At 38.9% G+C, this 18,567-nt stretch overlaps 2 protein-coding genes across 2 annotated transcripts; one reads left to right on the top strand and one right to left on the bottom strand.

Moving 5' to 3' along the window:
- The first annotated feature begins 161 nt into the window (after positions 1–161).
- usb1 (U6 snRNA biogenesis 1) lies at positions 162–4,025 on the top strand. Its single transcript, XM_037683354.1, has 7 exons — positions 162–465; positions 781–920; positions 1,016–1,199; positions 1,469–1,522; positions 1,823–1,928; positions 2,441–2,521; positions 3,844–4,025. Exons 1-7 carry the CDS (start codon positions 278–280, stop codon positions 3,955–3,957), a joined length of 867 nt encoding a protein of 288 aa, XP_037539282.1. The 5' UTR covers positions 162–277; the 3' UTR covers positions 3,958–4,025.
- Positions 4,026–5,297: 1,272 nt separating this feature from the next.
- pla2g15 (phospholipase A2, group XV) lies at positions 5,298–17,477 on the bottom strand. Its single transcript, XM_037683349.1, has 7 exons — positions 17,171–17,477; positions 13,077–13,233; positions 11,372–11,490; positions 9,933–10,031; positions 9,636–9,860; positions 8,529–8,641; positions 5,298–6,668 (listed from the first exon to the last, which is right to left on the bottom strand). Exons 1-7 carry the CDS (start codon positions 17,304–17,306, stop codon positions 6,267–6,269), a joined length of 1,251 nt encoding a protein of 416 aa, XP_037539277.1. The 5' UTR covers positions 17,307–17,477; the 3' UTR covers positions 5,298–6,266.
- Between the last annotated feature and the right edge of the window lie 1,090 nt (positions 17,478–18,567).

Genomic DNA, 18,567 nt, shown 5'->3' with positions numbered 1-18,567 from the left:
ACTTCCGCTGTAAACCATATGGTTATTATTTTTTTAATGTCCATAGTAAATTAATTTGAACGTTTTAATCTGGTACTGGCACTGTTTTGATATAGGAATGTTTTAGCAACAGTTACTGTGTTGCACGGGGACATTAATTATAGTAACACCAGTTTGTTTACAGCGGAAGTGGCCGCAGAGAAGCTGTTTTTACTCGTCATTTCGGGTCGAATTTCTCGGTTTTGGCCCGTCATTCGGTTGGTTTGTTTTGAAGGCTGTCCTGACGGAGTTTTTTAGGATGTTAGTCGGATACAGCAGCAGCTCTGATGAGGAGGAGGACGGGGAAGAAAACGGAAGAGATGCGGCGAAAACACGACGCCGAACCCGAAAAAGTTCCCGAAATTCTGTGGAGGAAGATCGCATAAATAGCGATGATTTCCCAGCGAAGAAAAAAAGTAAAATAGCAGATATGATTCCCAGAACAAGGTGTGGTCTGTAGGTTGTTGCCTTTTTCTTAGAAACTATTTATTCTCTTCATTCAGAACTCGTTTCTGTTTTTTTCCCCTCCAATATTTGATCATTTCACTTGATAACTTTCTTCTGGCTTTAACTGAAACCAATAAACACACTGTTAACAGTTTTAAATAAATTATTAATTTGATGCTACACACACAGAAATAAAGACCATTATTTCAGTTCATCCTAAAAAACATTTAAATTTAAAACTAATATATTAAATGCATACTACAGTATTGTCATACACTTTATAAAACATATACACCTTGGCTGTTTTCTCCACAGACTGCCTCTCCCTGGAAGCCTCCTGGACATGTTTCCTGATGAAGATAATCCTCAGACTGAAGACAGTTCCCTTCATGGTGGACGTGTCCGCTCCTTCAAGCACGAGAGAGGAAACTGGTCCACTTATGTTTATTTTCCTTGTAAGAGCAACTCAAAGGTTGAAAAAGAATCATAGCAGTATTTCAAGTCGATATATAATGACATGTTTATTTGTCTGTTTCTTCTTCACATCCAGACCATCCCGAGGAGGAGTTTCAGGATCTGTTGGAGGCGCTGCTGTCGGCAGCGGGGTCTCAGGGTCTGGTTCTGACCCCACAGGAAGAGTTCCACCTCAGTCTGTCTCAGACAGTGGTGCTCAGACACCACTGGATCCAGCCATTTACACAAAGTCTCAGGACAGACTTGGCCCACTGCAAAAGGTTCGTTTGGAAACTGCAAGAGCACAGAGCAAGGCCAATCACAGATTTTTTTACGATTTAACCAGCAACCCTCTCGCTGAGAGGCGGCAGCTCTACCACCACGCCCATCACATACAATGAATCTAATGTAATCAGTGTCCTCTCTTTTTGATGATCGTTATAGAAATGACAGTAAATACAGAGCAGTTCGCATTAAGTATGAAACTTGTGAGTTTTACATGAAAAACTGGACTGAGAGTGTTGTTATTCCAGATGTTTCTTGTTGGCAGGTTCTTCTGCTCAGCAGAGAGACTGAAGATCTACTGTAATGCCGAGAAGACGAGGTACAGCCTGTAAAATTCATCTACTGCCTTTCTTTCTTATTCTAATTTTAGTTAATATGTTTGGTCACTTCAGGCACCTAATTTCAGTCAAAATAATGAATTTTTATTTTGCAGGTTTGAATCTGCAATAAAGACATAGTTGGTATGGATGGTAGTTTAACCATCCAAAAAGTGTTTAGTTGATGTCAGATTATGTCAAACTCTTGGTTGAAATTCTTAAAACAGCTTTTTAATTATGACTTGTTCATATGCTCATTATTATTATTTCATTTTCACATGTTCCGTGTTGATTCTTCGAAGGACGTTCTTGGGGATAGAAGTGTCCTCGGGGCACACTCAGCTGTTGGATCTGGTTCAAGTTGTCGACAAAACAATGATAGAGTTTCAGCTGGAAACGTTCTATGAGGTCGGTGATGATTTAACACTGTCAAATAATTTCAAACCTTGTTTGAAGGAAATCTTGTTTGAATTTCTTTCATACAAGTTTTATGTCTAAATACAAGAGTTTATACATCCGTTCTTTAGGGTCTTTATGAACGTAATATTCTTATATTGTGATTTTAGTTTAAAGAAACATCCTTTTGTTTTTGGAAATAATTAATTTACAGAATGGAATGTTGGATGAGTTCATTATTGTTAAGTTTTATTTAAGAGGTACAGATAGAGAATAAATAAATGAGACGTAAACAAGTCTCCAATGCGACACAGAAAATAAACTAAAAATGACCAGAAAATGTTTCATTATGTTAAATATAATAACAAAAAATAAAAGTTTACGTCTAGTAGGAAGAAATATTTTGAGAAAGACTTTATATGTAAACAGCAGACTAATTTTAGCCATTATTTTGTCTTGAAATGACAATAAACTACTCAAATAACAGACAGCTGTGCTGATGCTCCCTCTGCTGCGTTTCGTAGGATCCATCCTTCCACGTGAGTTTGGCCTGGTGTGTTGGAGACCTGACAGAGAAGCTGAAGGAGATCTTAGAGGAGCTACAGGTGATCAGACTTCCTGTTAAATCTTAATACCGCAGACACCATCAGTGACTCTCTGCAGGAAGAAGTGTCACATTTTGTTGCCATTGTAGACCACAATACATAGATAATACGTACAATAGACCACTGGCATGTTTCAGTTTTTTTGGTTCGGTCACGGTCAAAACAGCCTTTCACTTCAACTTCAAAAATATCTTTAGTATAAAAAATTGGCAATATGTTTCCTTTTTATTTTCATGTTTATTTGTTTTTTGTTTAGACTGATTCATAAAGTTCTACTGTCATGAGTTGAAGCTGGAGCTCCCCCTTGTGGTGGCTGAAGCGTTTAGCAGCCAACAAACTAAAAAGCTAAAATTAAACAAATGCTAATATTTTTTAAATTGTGTATTTATGTTGGTGTTCCACCCTCAAGAAGGCAATCAGACATCAGCAGAAAATAAAATATAGATAATTTTTATTCACTTTTATCAAAGGTATTTTTTTAAAGTGAGGGGATAGAGTTAAGCAGCAGCTGAATCCAATGCTGCAGGAGATTTTAAAAGTGAACAATTATTAAAACTGTAATGTTTATATTCTGCTTTTTATACTTATCTCTGCAATCATTCGTTATAATTTAAAACCTTGCACTGACAGTTTATACTCCACGCGTTAAACGATCATCGCTCAGTCAGGTTAAAATGTGATGATGAGGAGAGTCTGCACAGAATCAGCTGGGACGTGTCGCAGTTTTAAAACTTCTCTTTTCACTTCTAGCCTCAGATACAAATACTAGCCTCTATACTCCATACAACACAGAAGTCCTTTTGTTTTTTACTTTAAAGACTTTGTATAATCCCGTCTTTTGGTTCAGGTGTAATGAAATAAATTAATGACTGAGGGTATGAATACGAGTTGTTTCAGTGAGACAGCGTTACCAGGATGCCCTAAACGTGTTTTCAGTATGCAAAACTTACTTTTTTTTTATTTCTGAGATCAAAAAGCACCATTTACAATCTTATAAGATTTTACAGAGTGAATTAGTATTTAAAGAGGAAAAAACACTTTTTTATTTTAATTATCACAGGATCTTGTCTTTTTTAAAGCTGGATTGATGAACTAGAGAGAAGAAGAAATGCAAACATTTAATAGTATTTCTTCCCTACATCACCCCAATTACTGTGAGCTGTATTTGTCATTGTGGCTTTTTAGTGATCTACCCTGGTGATACGACCCGGGAGGATTTTTTTTAGGTCCAAATCTAGCTGGAAAACCCTCGAACTTTGAGTTCAGACGCAGCTGTATTCTAGTTCTTCACGTCTGAGTTCATTTGGTTTTCGTTGTTCCAGAGTCTCGTATACGGCCGTGAAGATGGGCCTCTTCCGTTGGTCTTGGACTGTGCAGAAGTTCGCTGCAGGACGGGAAACAAGACTTTTCGCTTCTCTCTGGAAGATAAAACATGACCTAAACTGTTCAGTGGGTTTGACAGAGGACTCACCGAACGCTCAGGACGACAGGAATCTCCTTTAACAACCAGATATGGGATTTTTTTTAAAAGACGTTCAAGAAGCAAATATTATTTCTGTATCATTTTATAACTTGCTCTCAATAAAACTTTTATTTATTTATGTGTATTTTGTGTGTGAAGGGCACGGGACGTGTGTTTCATGCTGTGAAAAATGAAAGAATCCTCTCTGGAAGGAAGTTGTGCTTTTAATGAGTCATAGGCTGATATTTATTATATATATATATATTTATATTTATAAATTTATATTTATAAGAAGTTCAAACATTTTATTCAACATCATAACATCTCGGCCTATTATAACAAATAAATGCAGCTCAAGTCAATATGTCTTATTTTAGCATTTCTAGAACATATTTGTGCACAGCTTCACCAAACAGATCAGTTATTGTGGTAATTTTGTTTATTGACACTTAACAAAAGCTTAACTTTAAAATTTGACAATTGTCACAAAATTTGAATTTCTTCCTCGACAAATGAAGACATTTTATCTTTATTTTTGATGAAAGCAGCAAACCAAAAATCTGAAATATGTATTTGCTCTTGCCGCTGCTTGTCTGAAGAGGAAAGGTCAGATTATGTGACTTGCTGTCAGATTGAGAACCGTTTATGGGAATTTTAAAGTTTTATTTAAATGTGTATGTTCATGTTATGGCTTTATAATGTACAGAAAACTTTGTTTGTTCAATCAAATAAATCAGATTCGTCTTTCATGGTCTGTTACATACTTAACATAATGAGTTAAGTTTTATGTTTTAGCTTCATAAATACAGACGGATCTTCTCTGCACTTGTTTCACTTCAGCTTCAAGTTTCAGCTGCTGGTTCTGGTGTTTTTACGTCGTGTTTCTGTTCTTGCTGTGGGAAAATTAATGCAAAACAGACTTGGTTAAAGCGAGCACATGCATAAACTAGAAATGTGAGAAAATTAAACTGAAATCTTGTTTAGTTATTGTTGTCTTCTGGATCCTATGCACAAACCTCTGGCTTATTATTATACATTATAATAATGAGGCTTATTAACCTCTGGCTAACATTATTCACAGATCACTTGACTTTGCTGTGGTTACCAACATAAACTTGAGTCATTTTCAAGTTAGGTTTAGTCAAAACAAAGAGCCACATGTGGCCCATGAGCCACAGATTGCAGAACCCTGTCATGTGGACAGGTTGCCTCATGACGCAAGTTCTTGAAAACATCAAATTCAGAGGCATATTTTTATAGAAAAGAAGTCAAACATGTAACAACAGTTTAGAACAAAGAAAACTCAACATTGGCTGATTTTTGAAACAGTTTACTCTGTAGAAGGCAGAATAGTTTGACACATTTCACAGCAGATGTGAAACTTCAGTTCGTCGTCTCGGGCCCAGTGAGGGCTTTGCATGGCAGGGTACAGCGACTCGGCTCAGAACTGTTCTGGGCCCCAGGACTCGGGATTTTGTGTCCGAACAGAAAAGAAAACGTCCAGAAGATCAGTGTCAAAAGAGGCACACGACTCAAAATAAACCAGAGAAAATTCACCAAAAATTAAAAAAAGTTGTTTCAAAATAGATTCCAGCTGGCCCGAAGGACCAAAAAATGTTTTTTTTATTTTTTTTAAAAACTTTTTTTAACAACTTCCTATGGCTTACAGCGGTAACAGATCAGTCTCCACCTTTTAGAGATTAAACAGAAATAAGCAGTTTATAACTTCTGAAAAAGTAAACGAGTTTGTTCTCTTTGCAACTCATGCCACAAAACCAACATTCAGAGACTCCCAACTTGGCTGCGTGAAAAACATTTAAATAGAAATCAACAAACATCAGAAATCAGACAAAAATAAAGAATAAACCGGGTTTGTTAGTATTTTTTTTTTTACATAATTTCCTAAATCAGCCAACAGATTATGAAATAGGTTTAGATATTTTCTGTTACAATCAAAACGCTCACATTAATGAACATTTAACTCGGATTAATGAGCTAAAATGGCACAAACAGCATATCTCTGGTTCTTAACAGACTTTTTTAATTTTATAGAAGGCCTAAGAAAGTAAAATCTAGACTTTTTGAAAATCTAAGAACAGTAGAAAAGTATTTATTCTCGCTCAACAGTAAATATCCCATAAATTATAGGGTTACAGGTATAAATTTATTTATTTTCTGATTTATTTTAAACACATTTTGTCGAGTTTAAAGGTGTAAACAACAAATCTTTGGCAGTCTGCATTTGGAGAAACAGAAATTTGACACTCTGTGCAGAGAAATCTCTCATGGCGCCAGCAGCACGGTTTTGACGTAGGCCACGGTGGTGAAGTTCGTCAACATGTCCACGTGCTCGTTGTCGGGCAGCTCTTTGAGGAAGACGGGCTGCTTCTGCTGCTTCGACCACCGTTTGCACTGGATGGCGCTCCGCAGGTTCACCGTGCCGTCCCCGTCGCCGTTCAACACCGTCGGTTCCACGTCGGGGAACTTGTCGGAGTACTGGAAGGCCTCGGGTGTTGGGACGCCGGTGCCGTACAGGCAGTGGACGGTCACGCCGGGCGCCGTGAGGTCGGACACCAGCGGCTCCGTGTCCTGACGCATCAGCCAGCCTTCGCTGAAACCGATGTCCTTGTAGAGACGCTTATAGTCCTGCAGGGTGTAGTTGGTGGTGGGGGTCTGGACTAAAACCTGGAGGGGGATAAACATAAGTTCATGTCTTTGTTTCACTCACAGCAATTATTTTTTCTAGCAACAGATAAATGCTGTTTTTTAATACATTTTATATGTTTAATAACTGGTTTGTAAATTCCTCAGAACGTGCCACAGGCAGGTGCTAACTGGGTCAACGTCACCCACAGGTCAAACTGCAGGTTCTAATGCTCAATTCACGTTTTTGCTCCGATGGATTATTCTCATTATATTTTAAAAGCGACCTCCGTCAGACTCCAGTGTGAACAGTTCACGGTTCTGAGGCGAACTGAAGAAGACGACGCAATGTCACACGCTATGTTTACAGAAAAAATATGGATGCTATAAACGTTAACATGTGTGGATCCGTTCTGTTTCATCAGGTGTTTATATCTGATTTTTCCTCTTCCCCACTACTCTGAAGCAGACGTCTGTAATGGGAGAGACGTACCGAACGTGAAACAAACTTCAGTATTGATCCCATCGATCGATCTTACTTCTAACCTACAAAGCTCTCAACAACCTAGCTCCATCTTATATTTGAGATCTTATTGTTCCATATTTTCCTAAAAGAGCACTTTGCTCTCAGACTACAGGCTTACTCGCGGTCCCTAGAGTTTCCAAAAGCAGAATGGGAGGAAGATCTTTCAGTTATCAGGCTCCTCTCTTGTGGAACCAACTTCCAGTTTCTGTCCATGAGGCTAACACATTGTCCAGTTTTAAGACCGGGATTAAGACTTTCCTTGTTGATAAATCTTATAGTTAGGGTTGGCTTGTTATGCTGCCTTAAGCTTAAGACTACTAGAGGACAAATCAACCTCATTTCCTTAAATTAATTGTTAAAATTGAATAGTTTTCATTTGATATTATTTCTATCTCAACATGATTCTTGACCTGCCATTGTGTATCTGTTCCTACCAAACCCAGCTGGTCGAAGCAGATGACCACTTGTCCTGAGCCTGGTTCTGCTAAAGGTTTCTTCCTCATGTGGGAGTTTTTCCTTTCCACTGTCGCCTTCATGCTTGCTCGAGATGAGAGTTCTGTGATGGAGTTAAATTCAAAGCAGTCTGCTCCTCAGATAAATTGTGTTAAACTATTATTTTTCTATATGAATATTTCTGTTCAGTGCCCTGAGATGACTTCTGTTGTGACTTGGTGCTATATAAATAAAATGAACTGAATTGAAATCGACACGACCTGACTCCAATGTTGGTATCATAAGTCGCTGCAGACTCTCAGTCATCCAGGATATGGCAAATAAAAAGAAAGATGAAGCAACAGGTTTTTTTCTTTGTAGCTGCAGACGAACTGATTAGAGACGAGGTTGGTATCAATATCATCAATACTTGGATTGATCCACACCCCTACCTCAATGATGCAACAGTCGAATGAAATGCAGCATGACCGTTCAGACTGAGGTCATTTAAAATAAAAAAACATCAGATATGCATCCGATTTATTGCCACCTATGAAAAGAAAAGGACCCGAGTTGGATTAGAAAAAAAAAAACCTGTCACATTCAGACAGTCTGCAGAACGAAGACGGACTAAGATCATCTTCTGATGAGAGAACAGTTATGACCGTCTTGACCTTTCAAGATCTTGTGAAACGTGTTAGCTCTCAGAGTATGTGTTGTTATTGACTCTCATCGACTACCACGCCACAGTTTAACTCAACATCTGTGGAACAGACAGTTAGACATTTTTGTGTCTATACTTGCTTAGCCGTGGCAGCCATCATGATGAATGGGGCTGACTCCAAAGGTCACTTGTAGATGTACATCCAGTGAGTTTCATTAAAATCCATCCAGTGGTTCATCAGATATTTTGCTAACAGACAAACAAACAAACACACACAGACCTTATCTTTTGGCCAGGAGTGTGCGTAGGGGAGGAGCCAGCTGGTGGAGATGGCGGTACGCTGCTGGGAGCGGATCTTCAGTGGGCTGATCACCGGGATTCGGTTATTATCTCCTAAAGTCGGAGAACAAAGACACGGAACAGAGAACCGAAAACGGAGAGTGAGAAGAGAAGCCGACTTCCTGAAAGTTAAAAACTGTAAAACCGATTGCAAGAACAAAAAAGAAAATCTCCTTTTCGTGGCAAATGAAACTGTTTCTTTACTCTTGTTAAAAGACCTAACAAGGGTCGTCTGGACGGATTCTTCTTCAACAAAGAATAATCTGGCCAGATGTCTTGACTTAACCTTGTTGGATTTTTCTACCTGGATTATTGAGCATGCATCAGGACACTTTGTAAAAGACGAGAACTCTGTCGTTTCTCTACAGAACATATTCTTAGTTTAACACTCAGACATGAAAGGTGCCGGGCGATGACTCTTATTATTTTTGATACAATATATCAAATGTTTTGGACTAATAATGCTCGTCAAATTATTTAATATTGATTTTTAAAAATCAATCTGAACTTTCTCAGTACAATGATGGTGCTTTGCCACCGACTCAACCCTCCTCGGCTCCGTGCGACACGGTACCAGCTAATGGCCTGCCCACTGTTGGTATCCACCTCCACTTAGCTCGATTTATGGGACCACCTTGTTTGAGGTTCCACCAAGCGGGCTGCTCTGAGGGGCAGAATTTGACGTAAGCAGACAGCAGCCGTTGACTGGCCAGCGGATGACCCGCCCAGCCAAACTGCAAATTCTGAGCTGGACGGCGCCACAAGAAATGAGCGGGTTTATCAAGAGATGATGGTGCAGCAGTGCCGAGATAAGATAAAGAATTTGAAGTCGGATTATAGGGCGATTAAGGACTACAATGGGCGGAGTAGCTCGAACACAGTGACCTGTTATGATCCCACCCGCAGAGCAGGGAAACAAGTCACAGTGGCAAATCACCTCCACCTGAGAAGACGAGAGCCGAGTGGAGCTGCACTTTTCAGTGGCAAAGCAGCTTACACAGACTCGCTATCCGCTCATTACTAAACCATTTTTTATTTTCTCCCTTACCAGACGTAACCACTCGAAGCGTTTTGGCCACGCCGGCCCACGGGGCTCCCAAACAGATGAACGCTTTGACGTATTTGTCCTTCCAGGCTTGCGGCTGCTGGTTGAGGAAGTACAGGGTGTACATGTTGCCCATGCTGTGAGCGATGAGCACCACGGGCCCCCCGGCCTTCTGCGCCATCTCCTCGATCATCTGCTGCAGCGCCAGGAAATACTCTTTATTCTCATCTGGAAGGAGAGGAGAAGCAGGAGGTGAGGACACATGACTCCCCCTCCATGGTCCAGAGTGTCGTGTCTTACTTGGGGCTTTCCTCCAGTCGTAAGGAGCTCCTCTGACATCATCGTCTCTGGTGTAGCCCCACTCCACCATCGCCTGCACAATGCTGAAGAAGTACATGCCTGAAACGCACAGAAACAAGAGACCAATTGTGAACGATGTCCCGGGAAGCAAAACTAACAGAGACTGAGCACAGAACCTGCTCCGGAGCAGTTCATGTTCAGAGTTTGACAATAAACCATCTGTACAGAGTCCAACCAGTTCCATGATATTTTTCATGGGAATATTAAACACCGTGGAGGAGTTTAAGTATCTGGGTGTCTTGTTCTTGAGTAATGGTAAGAATGGAACAGGAAATGGATCAACAGATCGTCCACAGTAATGAGAGCGTTGTGTCGGTCGGTCGTGATGAAGAAAGAGTTGAGTCGAAAGGCAAACCTCTGGATTTACTGGTCTGTCTACGTTCCAACCCTCACCTGTGGTCTTTAGGTTTGGATCTTGACTGAAAGGACCAGATCCTGGATACAAGCAGCTGAAATGAGCTTCATAGGGTGGAGGAGCTCAGCCTTAGAGGAGCTCCATCATGTGGGGGAGCTCTGAGTACAGACGCTCCTCTTCATCGACAGGAGTCAGCTGAGGTGGTTCATCTTAGGACACCTCCCATTGGAGGTTATTCAGGCATGTCCCACTGGAAAGAACCCCCTGGAACTCTGGAGGGATTATAAATCTGGATCTGGGAACATCTCAGGGTCCCCCATGAGGAGCTGGAGAGTGTTGCTGGGGAGATGGAGGTCTGGGTTTCTCTCCTGGACCTGTTGCCTCTACGACCCGATTTTGGATTAGCAGCAGAAGATGGAGATTGTAAATAAAATAAACTGGCAGAAACGCTGATGTCTGAAACTAATTTATTTAAAAACTCTTGATTGATGTTAAAACGCATCAGACTGCTGACTCAGCATTCACATTATTAATAAGCTTCTTGCTCCTTAAGAGAACAAAGATGATACATTTACTTCAGAACTTGCAGGATTATGAGTCCTATTTGACTCAAACAAGAAACTTTACAGCTTCAGTAAAATAAAATAAAAAAATAACTGGACAATTCTTATCAGATTACCATGAAAACCATAAATAAAGATGATACTGGGAGAAGGACTGTATGTGGTTTTAAAAGTGTCTAATTAAAGAATTAGAAAAGTTGTATTTCTACGATACTGTAACATTTCGTGTGCTTTTTTATTTGAATTGCTTACAGCATGCAGTTCTTCTGAACGAAGCATCATACGCATCGTTAATAATCTACAACTTGAAAGGGATAACTGATTTGTTCTGTCTGGAAGAAGCATCATCTTGATGTGTTAAAGATCAGAACCAGTGTTGCTGATGAGTTTTGGGTTTGGTTGAGCGGGCTAACACAAAGACACCCAGCTTGGTCCAACTGGTTTTGTGAACTCGGACTCACCAACGCTACGTTTGCTGGGGTCCAGGTACTCCAGTGCGTATGTTTTGCCGAAGCCCGGGACCCGGATGCTCACACCAGGCGGGGCGGAGGAGGTGCGTGTGGTTTTGTTGTAGATAAGCCTGCACACACACACACACACACAAACACACACACACACACACACACACAAACACACACACACACACAGTTTGATTTCAGTCTGCATCACTGACACCAGGAAACATTACTACAAAGAAACAGAAACAATTCCTTTTTTCTAATCTGAGGCTCCACCACATTCATGAAGTGAGAAAACAAAACTTCCCCAACGCCGGTTTTATTTTACAGAGCAGAAATGAAACGCTTGGTGATTTGCAAAGCAGAAGTGACTATTTTGATTCATCTGACCACAGAACAGTTCTCTTTGGCAGGCCTGAAGATGGCAACCATCAAATATCGACTTTCATCCTCGTCCTTTGAGCTCAGAGATCTCTACAGATTCTTCAAAGCTTCTGATGTTATGAACTGAAGATGATGGGAGATTCAAAGTCGTTCTAATTCTCCATTCAGGAACATTATTCTGAAATTGTTACACTATTTATCAACAGTCTTTCCATACTGGTGATCCCCTGCCCATTTTTACTTCTGAGAGATTCAGCTGTAAAAACCCAGTTCCTTTTACTGAGCCGTTGACCTAATAAATTATTCATAACACTTATTTTTACAGCCTTTTGTTGCTCCTGGTTAAAGATGCTAAGCTTCCATCTACCGTATTTTCACGTCGCATCGCCCTATAAGTTGAATCAGTCCAAAAATGTCTAATAAAGTGGAATGCATAGCTTTGCCGTATACGTCGCGTCTATTATGTGTCACCACTGACAACCCAGAAACGTGGGCCGGTGTTGTGCCAACAATCAATTGGCTGCCAAATGGTGGCTGCGGGAGAATGCACCGGAGGACTTTAACAAGATTAACACTTAAAAACAATTATTTGTTTGCTCGAAATTATAGCAAAGGTGTGTCTCAGTCTAATTTTTCCTTAATAAATGCACTTTGATGGTCAAATCAGCTGCATTTCAAAAGTATTCGCTGCCTCGGTGCTCCGGGAGCGTGCAGAGGGAGGAAATCAGGAAAGAGGAACGCTGCGCATTTCTTCGAAATTTAACAAGATAAGCAACTAAAACAATTATTTGTTTGTTCGACTTTATAGCAATAGTGTGACTCAATTAAACTTTTACTTAATAAATGCACTTCAATGGTCAAATCAGCTGCATTCGCCGGGGCGGAGCAGCAAAATTAAGCTGATTTGACAGTTACTCCAAGTGAGCAGAACGAAGGTGGCAGGTTATGGCAAGCTGATTGTGTCATTAATAGCCACTTTACCTATTACATGATACAACAGCATGCCATACCCGCTTCGGTGTATAAATCGCTGGGCATGCAAATTATGCAAAAAACTGCGACTTATAGGCCGAAAAATACGGTAATTCAAAATCGCCTTTTATTTTTCTAAAAACTGCAACATTCTTAGTTTAAACACATGATCTGTTAACTATGTTCCAAATAAAATATGGGTTTGAGATTTGCCAACTATTGCATTTTGTTTTTTTTACATTTTACACAACGTCCCAACTTTTTATTGGATTGGGTTTGTATAAATTCTGTAATATTTGAAACAACACGTCTTTGTTAAAGTTTAAAAAGACAAAGGCGTTGCGACACCCACCGGATGTTGTCGATCCAGCAGTCGATGGCGACGGGCACCAGCAGCTCCAGGTTGAGCCACAGAGTGAAGAAGGAGTCGGTCTTCTTGTAGCAGATGTAATGGACCACGCTGGGTTTATTCAGCTTCGCCTCCAGCTGGTTTCCCAGATCCCCCGGAACTGCAAGAAGCAGCGTTTACAAATCAGACACAAACTGGTAAAAACTGGCTAAAACTAATCGAACCTTCTAACTCGTACTCTATCCCTCCACCACCACAGGCAGTCCTACTCCGGACGGGTCCAGCATGCTGCATGAACACCAGAACATGGACTGTACTTGACAGCATCCAGTTCAGAAACATCAAAGAGTATTTATGGTATTTTGATGAACATCATGTTGGAATTTAAACGAATAAAGAACCTAAAGTGCATTAAAGGCTCAACAAACGTTTCTTTATATGTAGTTATGTTGAATCCAATCCAGCTGAATTATTTAAAAATCACATTAACTCTTTAAAACAAAAGCAACTAAACTCGGAGAATAATTTTACAACTAAATAGAGTATGTTAAAAAAAATTACAGTTTGAATCTTCTGAAAGCTGAGAAGAGCAGGTGCTGCGTGGAGAAATAAATTAAATTAAACGATCTAGGTAGGAAAACTGGGCATTTTGTTTTCCAATAGTTTATAGTGATGTTATTAAAATGTTGAAATATTTACAGAAAACAAAAACAATCTGGGATCTTCAGACTCTCACTGGAATAAAAACATTTAAATCTGTTGTGGAAATCACCCCCCCCCCCATTACCCAACGAGTCACTTGCATCACGTGCAGAAACATCAGAGCGAGTTACAACACGTGGCGTCAGCAGTAACAAACACCGGCCTCCACATTTTGAAACACGCTGAACACTCGGCGACACGCCAGCGTGACACTGCAGGACCAAACTGTTGAGAAGAAAACACTCCAGAGCTGCTGAACGCTTCTCTGAAGAGAAGGTGAAACACATCGCTGCAAAACAAGTTCCTGCGTGTCAAACGTTCAACATAACAAAGTTCAGTCAGGTCATCTGGACGGTTTCTTTTTTTGTTGAGACGTTCCGTCCTTCATCCAAAGGACTTCATCAGTCCAAGGAGCCACAATTAACTCAGTGCCACAAGCAAGCCCATCGGATGAAACGTCTCAACAGAGAAAAAAAGAAACCGTCCAGATGACCTGACTTAACGTTGTTGGATTTTTCTTTTTAACCTGGATTATTGAGCATGCATTCAATATAGTCTTAAAAACACATGCAAAATAATATAATTTGCTTTTATCTTTTCTAAACATCCATTTACTTTTTGACAGGCAGCTTGTGCATTTTAATGTCCATGTTTTCATCTTTGCCATGTATTTAGATCAAGCTGCAAAGTTTATATTTATATGTTCCTTAAAAAATAAAAACAACAAAAAGAGTTTTCCTTTTTTTTTTTTTATTATATATATATATATATATATTCTGGTATATACGGATGATAATTCCTGTATTTTTACAGCCATTTCAGACAAAATATCAGTTTAATGTTTCCAATAAAACCTTCCTTGAAGGAATGCATATCGCCCGCCACCTTTCACTCCAGAGTTTTAGACTGAAATGTGTTGAGAGATTAAGTTGTAGTCGTTTAGGTCAAATAAAATAAAAAAATAAAAATCACATTAGGGACATTATCGAGAGAGGCTGCACTCAGAGTATGTGCTGTGAATGACTCTCAGCTACTGCCACACCACATTATAACTCAATTCTTACAAAACTGCGTTATCTCCATTTTTGCGTTTATGAAGATGAATCGAGCGCGGCGGCCGTTTTAAATTGGGTCGACTCTAAAAGTTAATCAGTTGTAGACGCACATCCTGTGATTACTCCCTGAAGGGTTCATTCAAAATCCATCAGTGGTTCGTGAGATATATTTTGCTAACAGACACGCACACATATACAAAAATAATTCTGTTCCGCTGTTGTCAACACGACCAAATTATAGCACAATTAATTTACAAGATTATAAAAGAAAATGCAAAGATCTGTTTGTTTGTGTTGCAGCGTTTATGTTAAATGCTTTTAAATGGATGATATAAATGTAGTAATGGGTTTTCCAATAACAACGGAGTAAAAACAAGCAGAGAAAAATTGTTATTGAGTATTATATGTGTAAAAACTGATCACCAAGAAAACTTTCCTAATGTTGACGCGATTATGCAACCCGGAGTCAAACGGAGCGTGTTTGCGGCTGATTAGATCCATCGATCGTGGTGCCGAGGGTCGCTGCAGGATTTCTTCACCATCTCCGGCTGCTGCGCTTTCAGAAAACACTCAGGATTATCTGCGCCGAGATACACAAGTCCTTCCTGACCCTTGAGCGGCTGTAAAAACGATCTAGAATAAAGAGAACGTTTACCAAAGATTGATCTTATCGAGTTTATTCAACTTTTGTAGAGGTTTGAAACGAGAGCAGGTCGAGACTCTTACGGCGTGGTCACACAGAAGCTGCAACAAGCTGAGAAAACTCCTCAAAACATGAATAAAAGACAGGAACAGTTTTATCGTTTAAAATGGAACGAGAATGAGAAAAGTTCATTGTCTGCTGAGCTGACGAGTCCAGTTCTGTTTGTGCTCGGTCATATGACCAGGACATGCACGCTTCTAGAGACTTCTCAGACACGCACTTCTTTTTTTATACTCATTTTGAACAAAGTTATCCATTTTTGTTGAAATATTTGGGTTCAAATATACTACAGGCACTTAAACCTAAGAGATGAACAAAACATAATGAAAAAGTAACAGAAACATCTTGAAATCCTTTTCTTTCAGCGTTTTTGTACAAATATCCCGACACAAAGATACACAACAATATTTACTTTGTGAAGTTTTGTCAAGAAAAAAATGTCAACAACAATGTTGACAAAACATTTTTTTTAGACAATCAAAAAAACTACATGTACAACTGATAAAAGCTTCTAACAAGAATATTTAGGAGAATTAAGAAAACTAATTTAGCAAAAAAACCACCTGATTTACTGAATGCAAAATGTTCAGGTAATTAGGAATTACTTTGTTAAAGCTAAAATCATATTTTCTGTTAAACTGAGTAATTTTTGGTATTGTTCAGAGATTTAGACACAGAAATGGGAACAAATGAAGTTTTTCTGACAAGCTGTTTCTACCAAAAAGCTCAAAGATCCAGTTTAAATTCAGTTGTTGCTAAATTATCTGGTCCTCATTTTAGGAGCATTTTAATGCCTGAATAGTTCCAAATCAAAGTTAAGAAGCTTAAATTAACAAACAAACAAACAAACAAAAAGGTGAAACAAGAAGTGGCCTGAATCCAGTGTGTAAATAAAAGCTTTTAATGCCCGGAGAATTGTTATTTACAAACATTATGAAAGTATGTCTCACTAGACAAACGTTTTTTTTTATTTTTAAACCTTGGTCCTACATCAAGGCTAGCCTCAGTAAAAATAAATAAATAATAATAATAATTAAAAAAAAAAAAAATATATATATATAAAACTGCACTTGGTTTTCTGATTTAATATGTCCAGATTTTTTATTTATTTATTTCAAATTATGTCAAGTTAAAAAGTCACTTTTAAAACTATGTCTTTATTAGCAACAACTTTTAAACTGATTAATAAAGTTAGTTTTTTTACTTTATGGGACAGCTGCAGTAATCAGTAACATTTCAATCTTGATACAGAAAAAAAAAATAAAAAATTTCTGAACAAATTAAAGATGATTTTAACAATTAGAATGTTCCTGACCTCAGCTTCTGCTAGCTGCTATGAGCATCGGAGGCTCAGTCAGATTGACTGGCCCAAAATATGATCTCTTGGGCCGGACAAGTCAGCAACAAGTGCCATTTCTGGCCCGCGAGCCTCGACTTGATCACATGTGCGTTTAGCTGCAACATTAAACTAAATAAACAGCGAGTCCGTTAAAAACAACACTATTGTCCTGTCACCATTAATTAAGTCAAATTATTTTCACAGAGAATCCGAAAATTAATCAGGAAGACATCCTGACAGCAGAAAGTCTGAAAACAGGAGTCATAAAAAACGACCAACACGAAACACACGAACTTACTGAGGACGACCGGGGGTCTCGGGCTGGAACACGACTTGTCTCCGAGACATTTCTCCGTCGGTCTCCCGCCGCTCTGAGCCGACAACAACAACAACAAACCGACGGAGAGGGCTGCTAACCGGGTCCGTCCCGCCATGGCTCCCGATGTCTCATAGCCAAACGGTCCCTCTGTGTCGCCTCCTCGGTGTGTGAGAGCAGGTCTGCCGCTGAAAGTTCCTGGGTGTCAGTTAAATCTCCCTGAACGTCCCACCACAGATAAACACCCGATAACGATGACCAATAAACAGAAAAACGGTCACGAGACACAGAGCACAGAGAAATCGATCCGGAAGTCAAAATAATCTATCGCAGACGTCATCGAGCTGCGCAAGGGGGTGTCTTCGGAAATACAAATATGAAAGTAGGGCACACCATTGTATTATATAATCATATGACATACCCCTGTCCAATAACTTTTTTTAATAAATAATATTAGCATTTCTTCAAGTCAAAATGGCATTTAAACTAATCAGAATTGCAACTAAGAAATCTATAACGACACTCCTATAAGTAAAATGTACAATATATAATGTACATAACACAAAATTAAAAAATAAATTTTAGATTATTCAGATATTATTTAATGTTTTTGTTTTCTGTAGTGGTATTTAGTTTTTATTATTTTATGTATGGTTTCATTATACAATCGTTTTAACTTGAAACTTTAAATTCTTAGGAATAAATGTGTAGCTGTGTTTTTGACCTTTAACATGACAAAGTATATTATGTTTTGTTTTTTCACAATATTCTGTGTAGAACGCAACACAACTACAAAGTTATCTTCTACATGATCACCTATAGAAAGGGAACTGGATGGCACAGCCTCTGTTTCCACAGCTTTTAATGTTGCAAATGTACAATAAACCCTTATTCTGAAAGCAAATTTACAAAACATATATATGAGAAACAAACAATCTAAAAGTTCTTATTTAATCAAGGGCCATCTTCACTGTTAAAACCTAAAATAAATATTTCTTAGAGGATAAACAGCTTTAACAGCACAGGTTGTGTGAAAAACTTTTAAACAGTGAAAATATGTGTAATTTATATTCTGTTCCAAATGGGTTCAGATTATAAACCCAACCAACTAGACTGATGACATGTGGATGAGATTATCCATTCAATGCAGAAAACTTTATTGTGAAAATAAAAAAAGGTAATGTATCTGCTTTCAAGCATCATATACAAATGTTGAAGTGTTTATTAAACATCGAGGATTCACCAAGCTATCAAATGTTAAGCATCTTACGCTTTAACTCTACAGATATATAAAACCTGAAAGGAAACACACTCAATAAAACCTTCCCCATAATTTTGGGTTGTATGTTTTTTTTTTTTTTTTAAAAGATAACACAGAT

The sequence above is a fragment of the Nematolebias whitei genome, chromosome 10, assembly GCF_014905685.2.
Source record: "Nematolebias whitei isolate Nwh7 chromosome 10, NemWhi1, whole genome shotgun sequence".
Taxonomy (NCBI): Eukaryota; Metazoa; Chordata; class Actinopteri; order Cyprinodontiformes; family Rivulidae; genus Nematolebias; species Nematolebias whitei.
Note: the sequence above shows the minus strand (reverse complement) of the source record. Positions and strands in the feature narration are given on the sequence as shown.

Excerpts from the sequence above, each read along its gene's own strand:
- usb1 (XM_037683354.1), top strand. The coding sequence starts at position 278 with ATGTTAGTCGGATACAGCAGCAGCTCTGATGAGGAGGAGGACGGGGAA. Across the intron at positions 921-1,015 it reads CACTTATGTTTATTTTCCTT|ACCATCCCGAGGAGGAGTTT; the intron begins GTAAGAGCAACT and ends CTTCACATCCAG. Across the intron at positions 1,200-1,468 it reads GACTTGGCCCACTGCAAAAG|GTTCTTCTGCTCAGCAGAGA; the intron begins GTTCGTTTGGAA and ends TCTTGTTGGCAG.
- pla2g15 (XM_037683349.1), bottom strand. The coding sequence starts at position 17,306 with ATGGCGGGACGGACCCGGTTAGCAGCCCTCTCCGTCGGTTTGTTGTTG. Across the intron at positions 8,642-9,635 it reads GCTTCGAGTGGTTACGTCTG|GAGATAATAACCGAATCCCG; the intron begins GTAAGGGAGAAA and ends CTCCGACTTTAG. Across the intron at positions 6,669-8,528 it reads ACTCCTGGCCAAAAGATAAG|GTTTTAGTCCAGACCCCCAC; the intron begins GTCTGTGTGTGT and ends ATCCCCCTCCAG.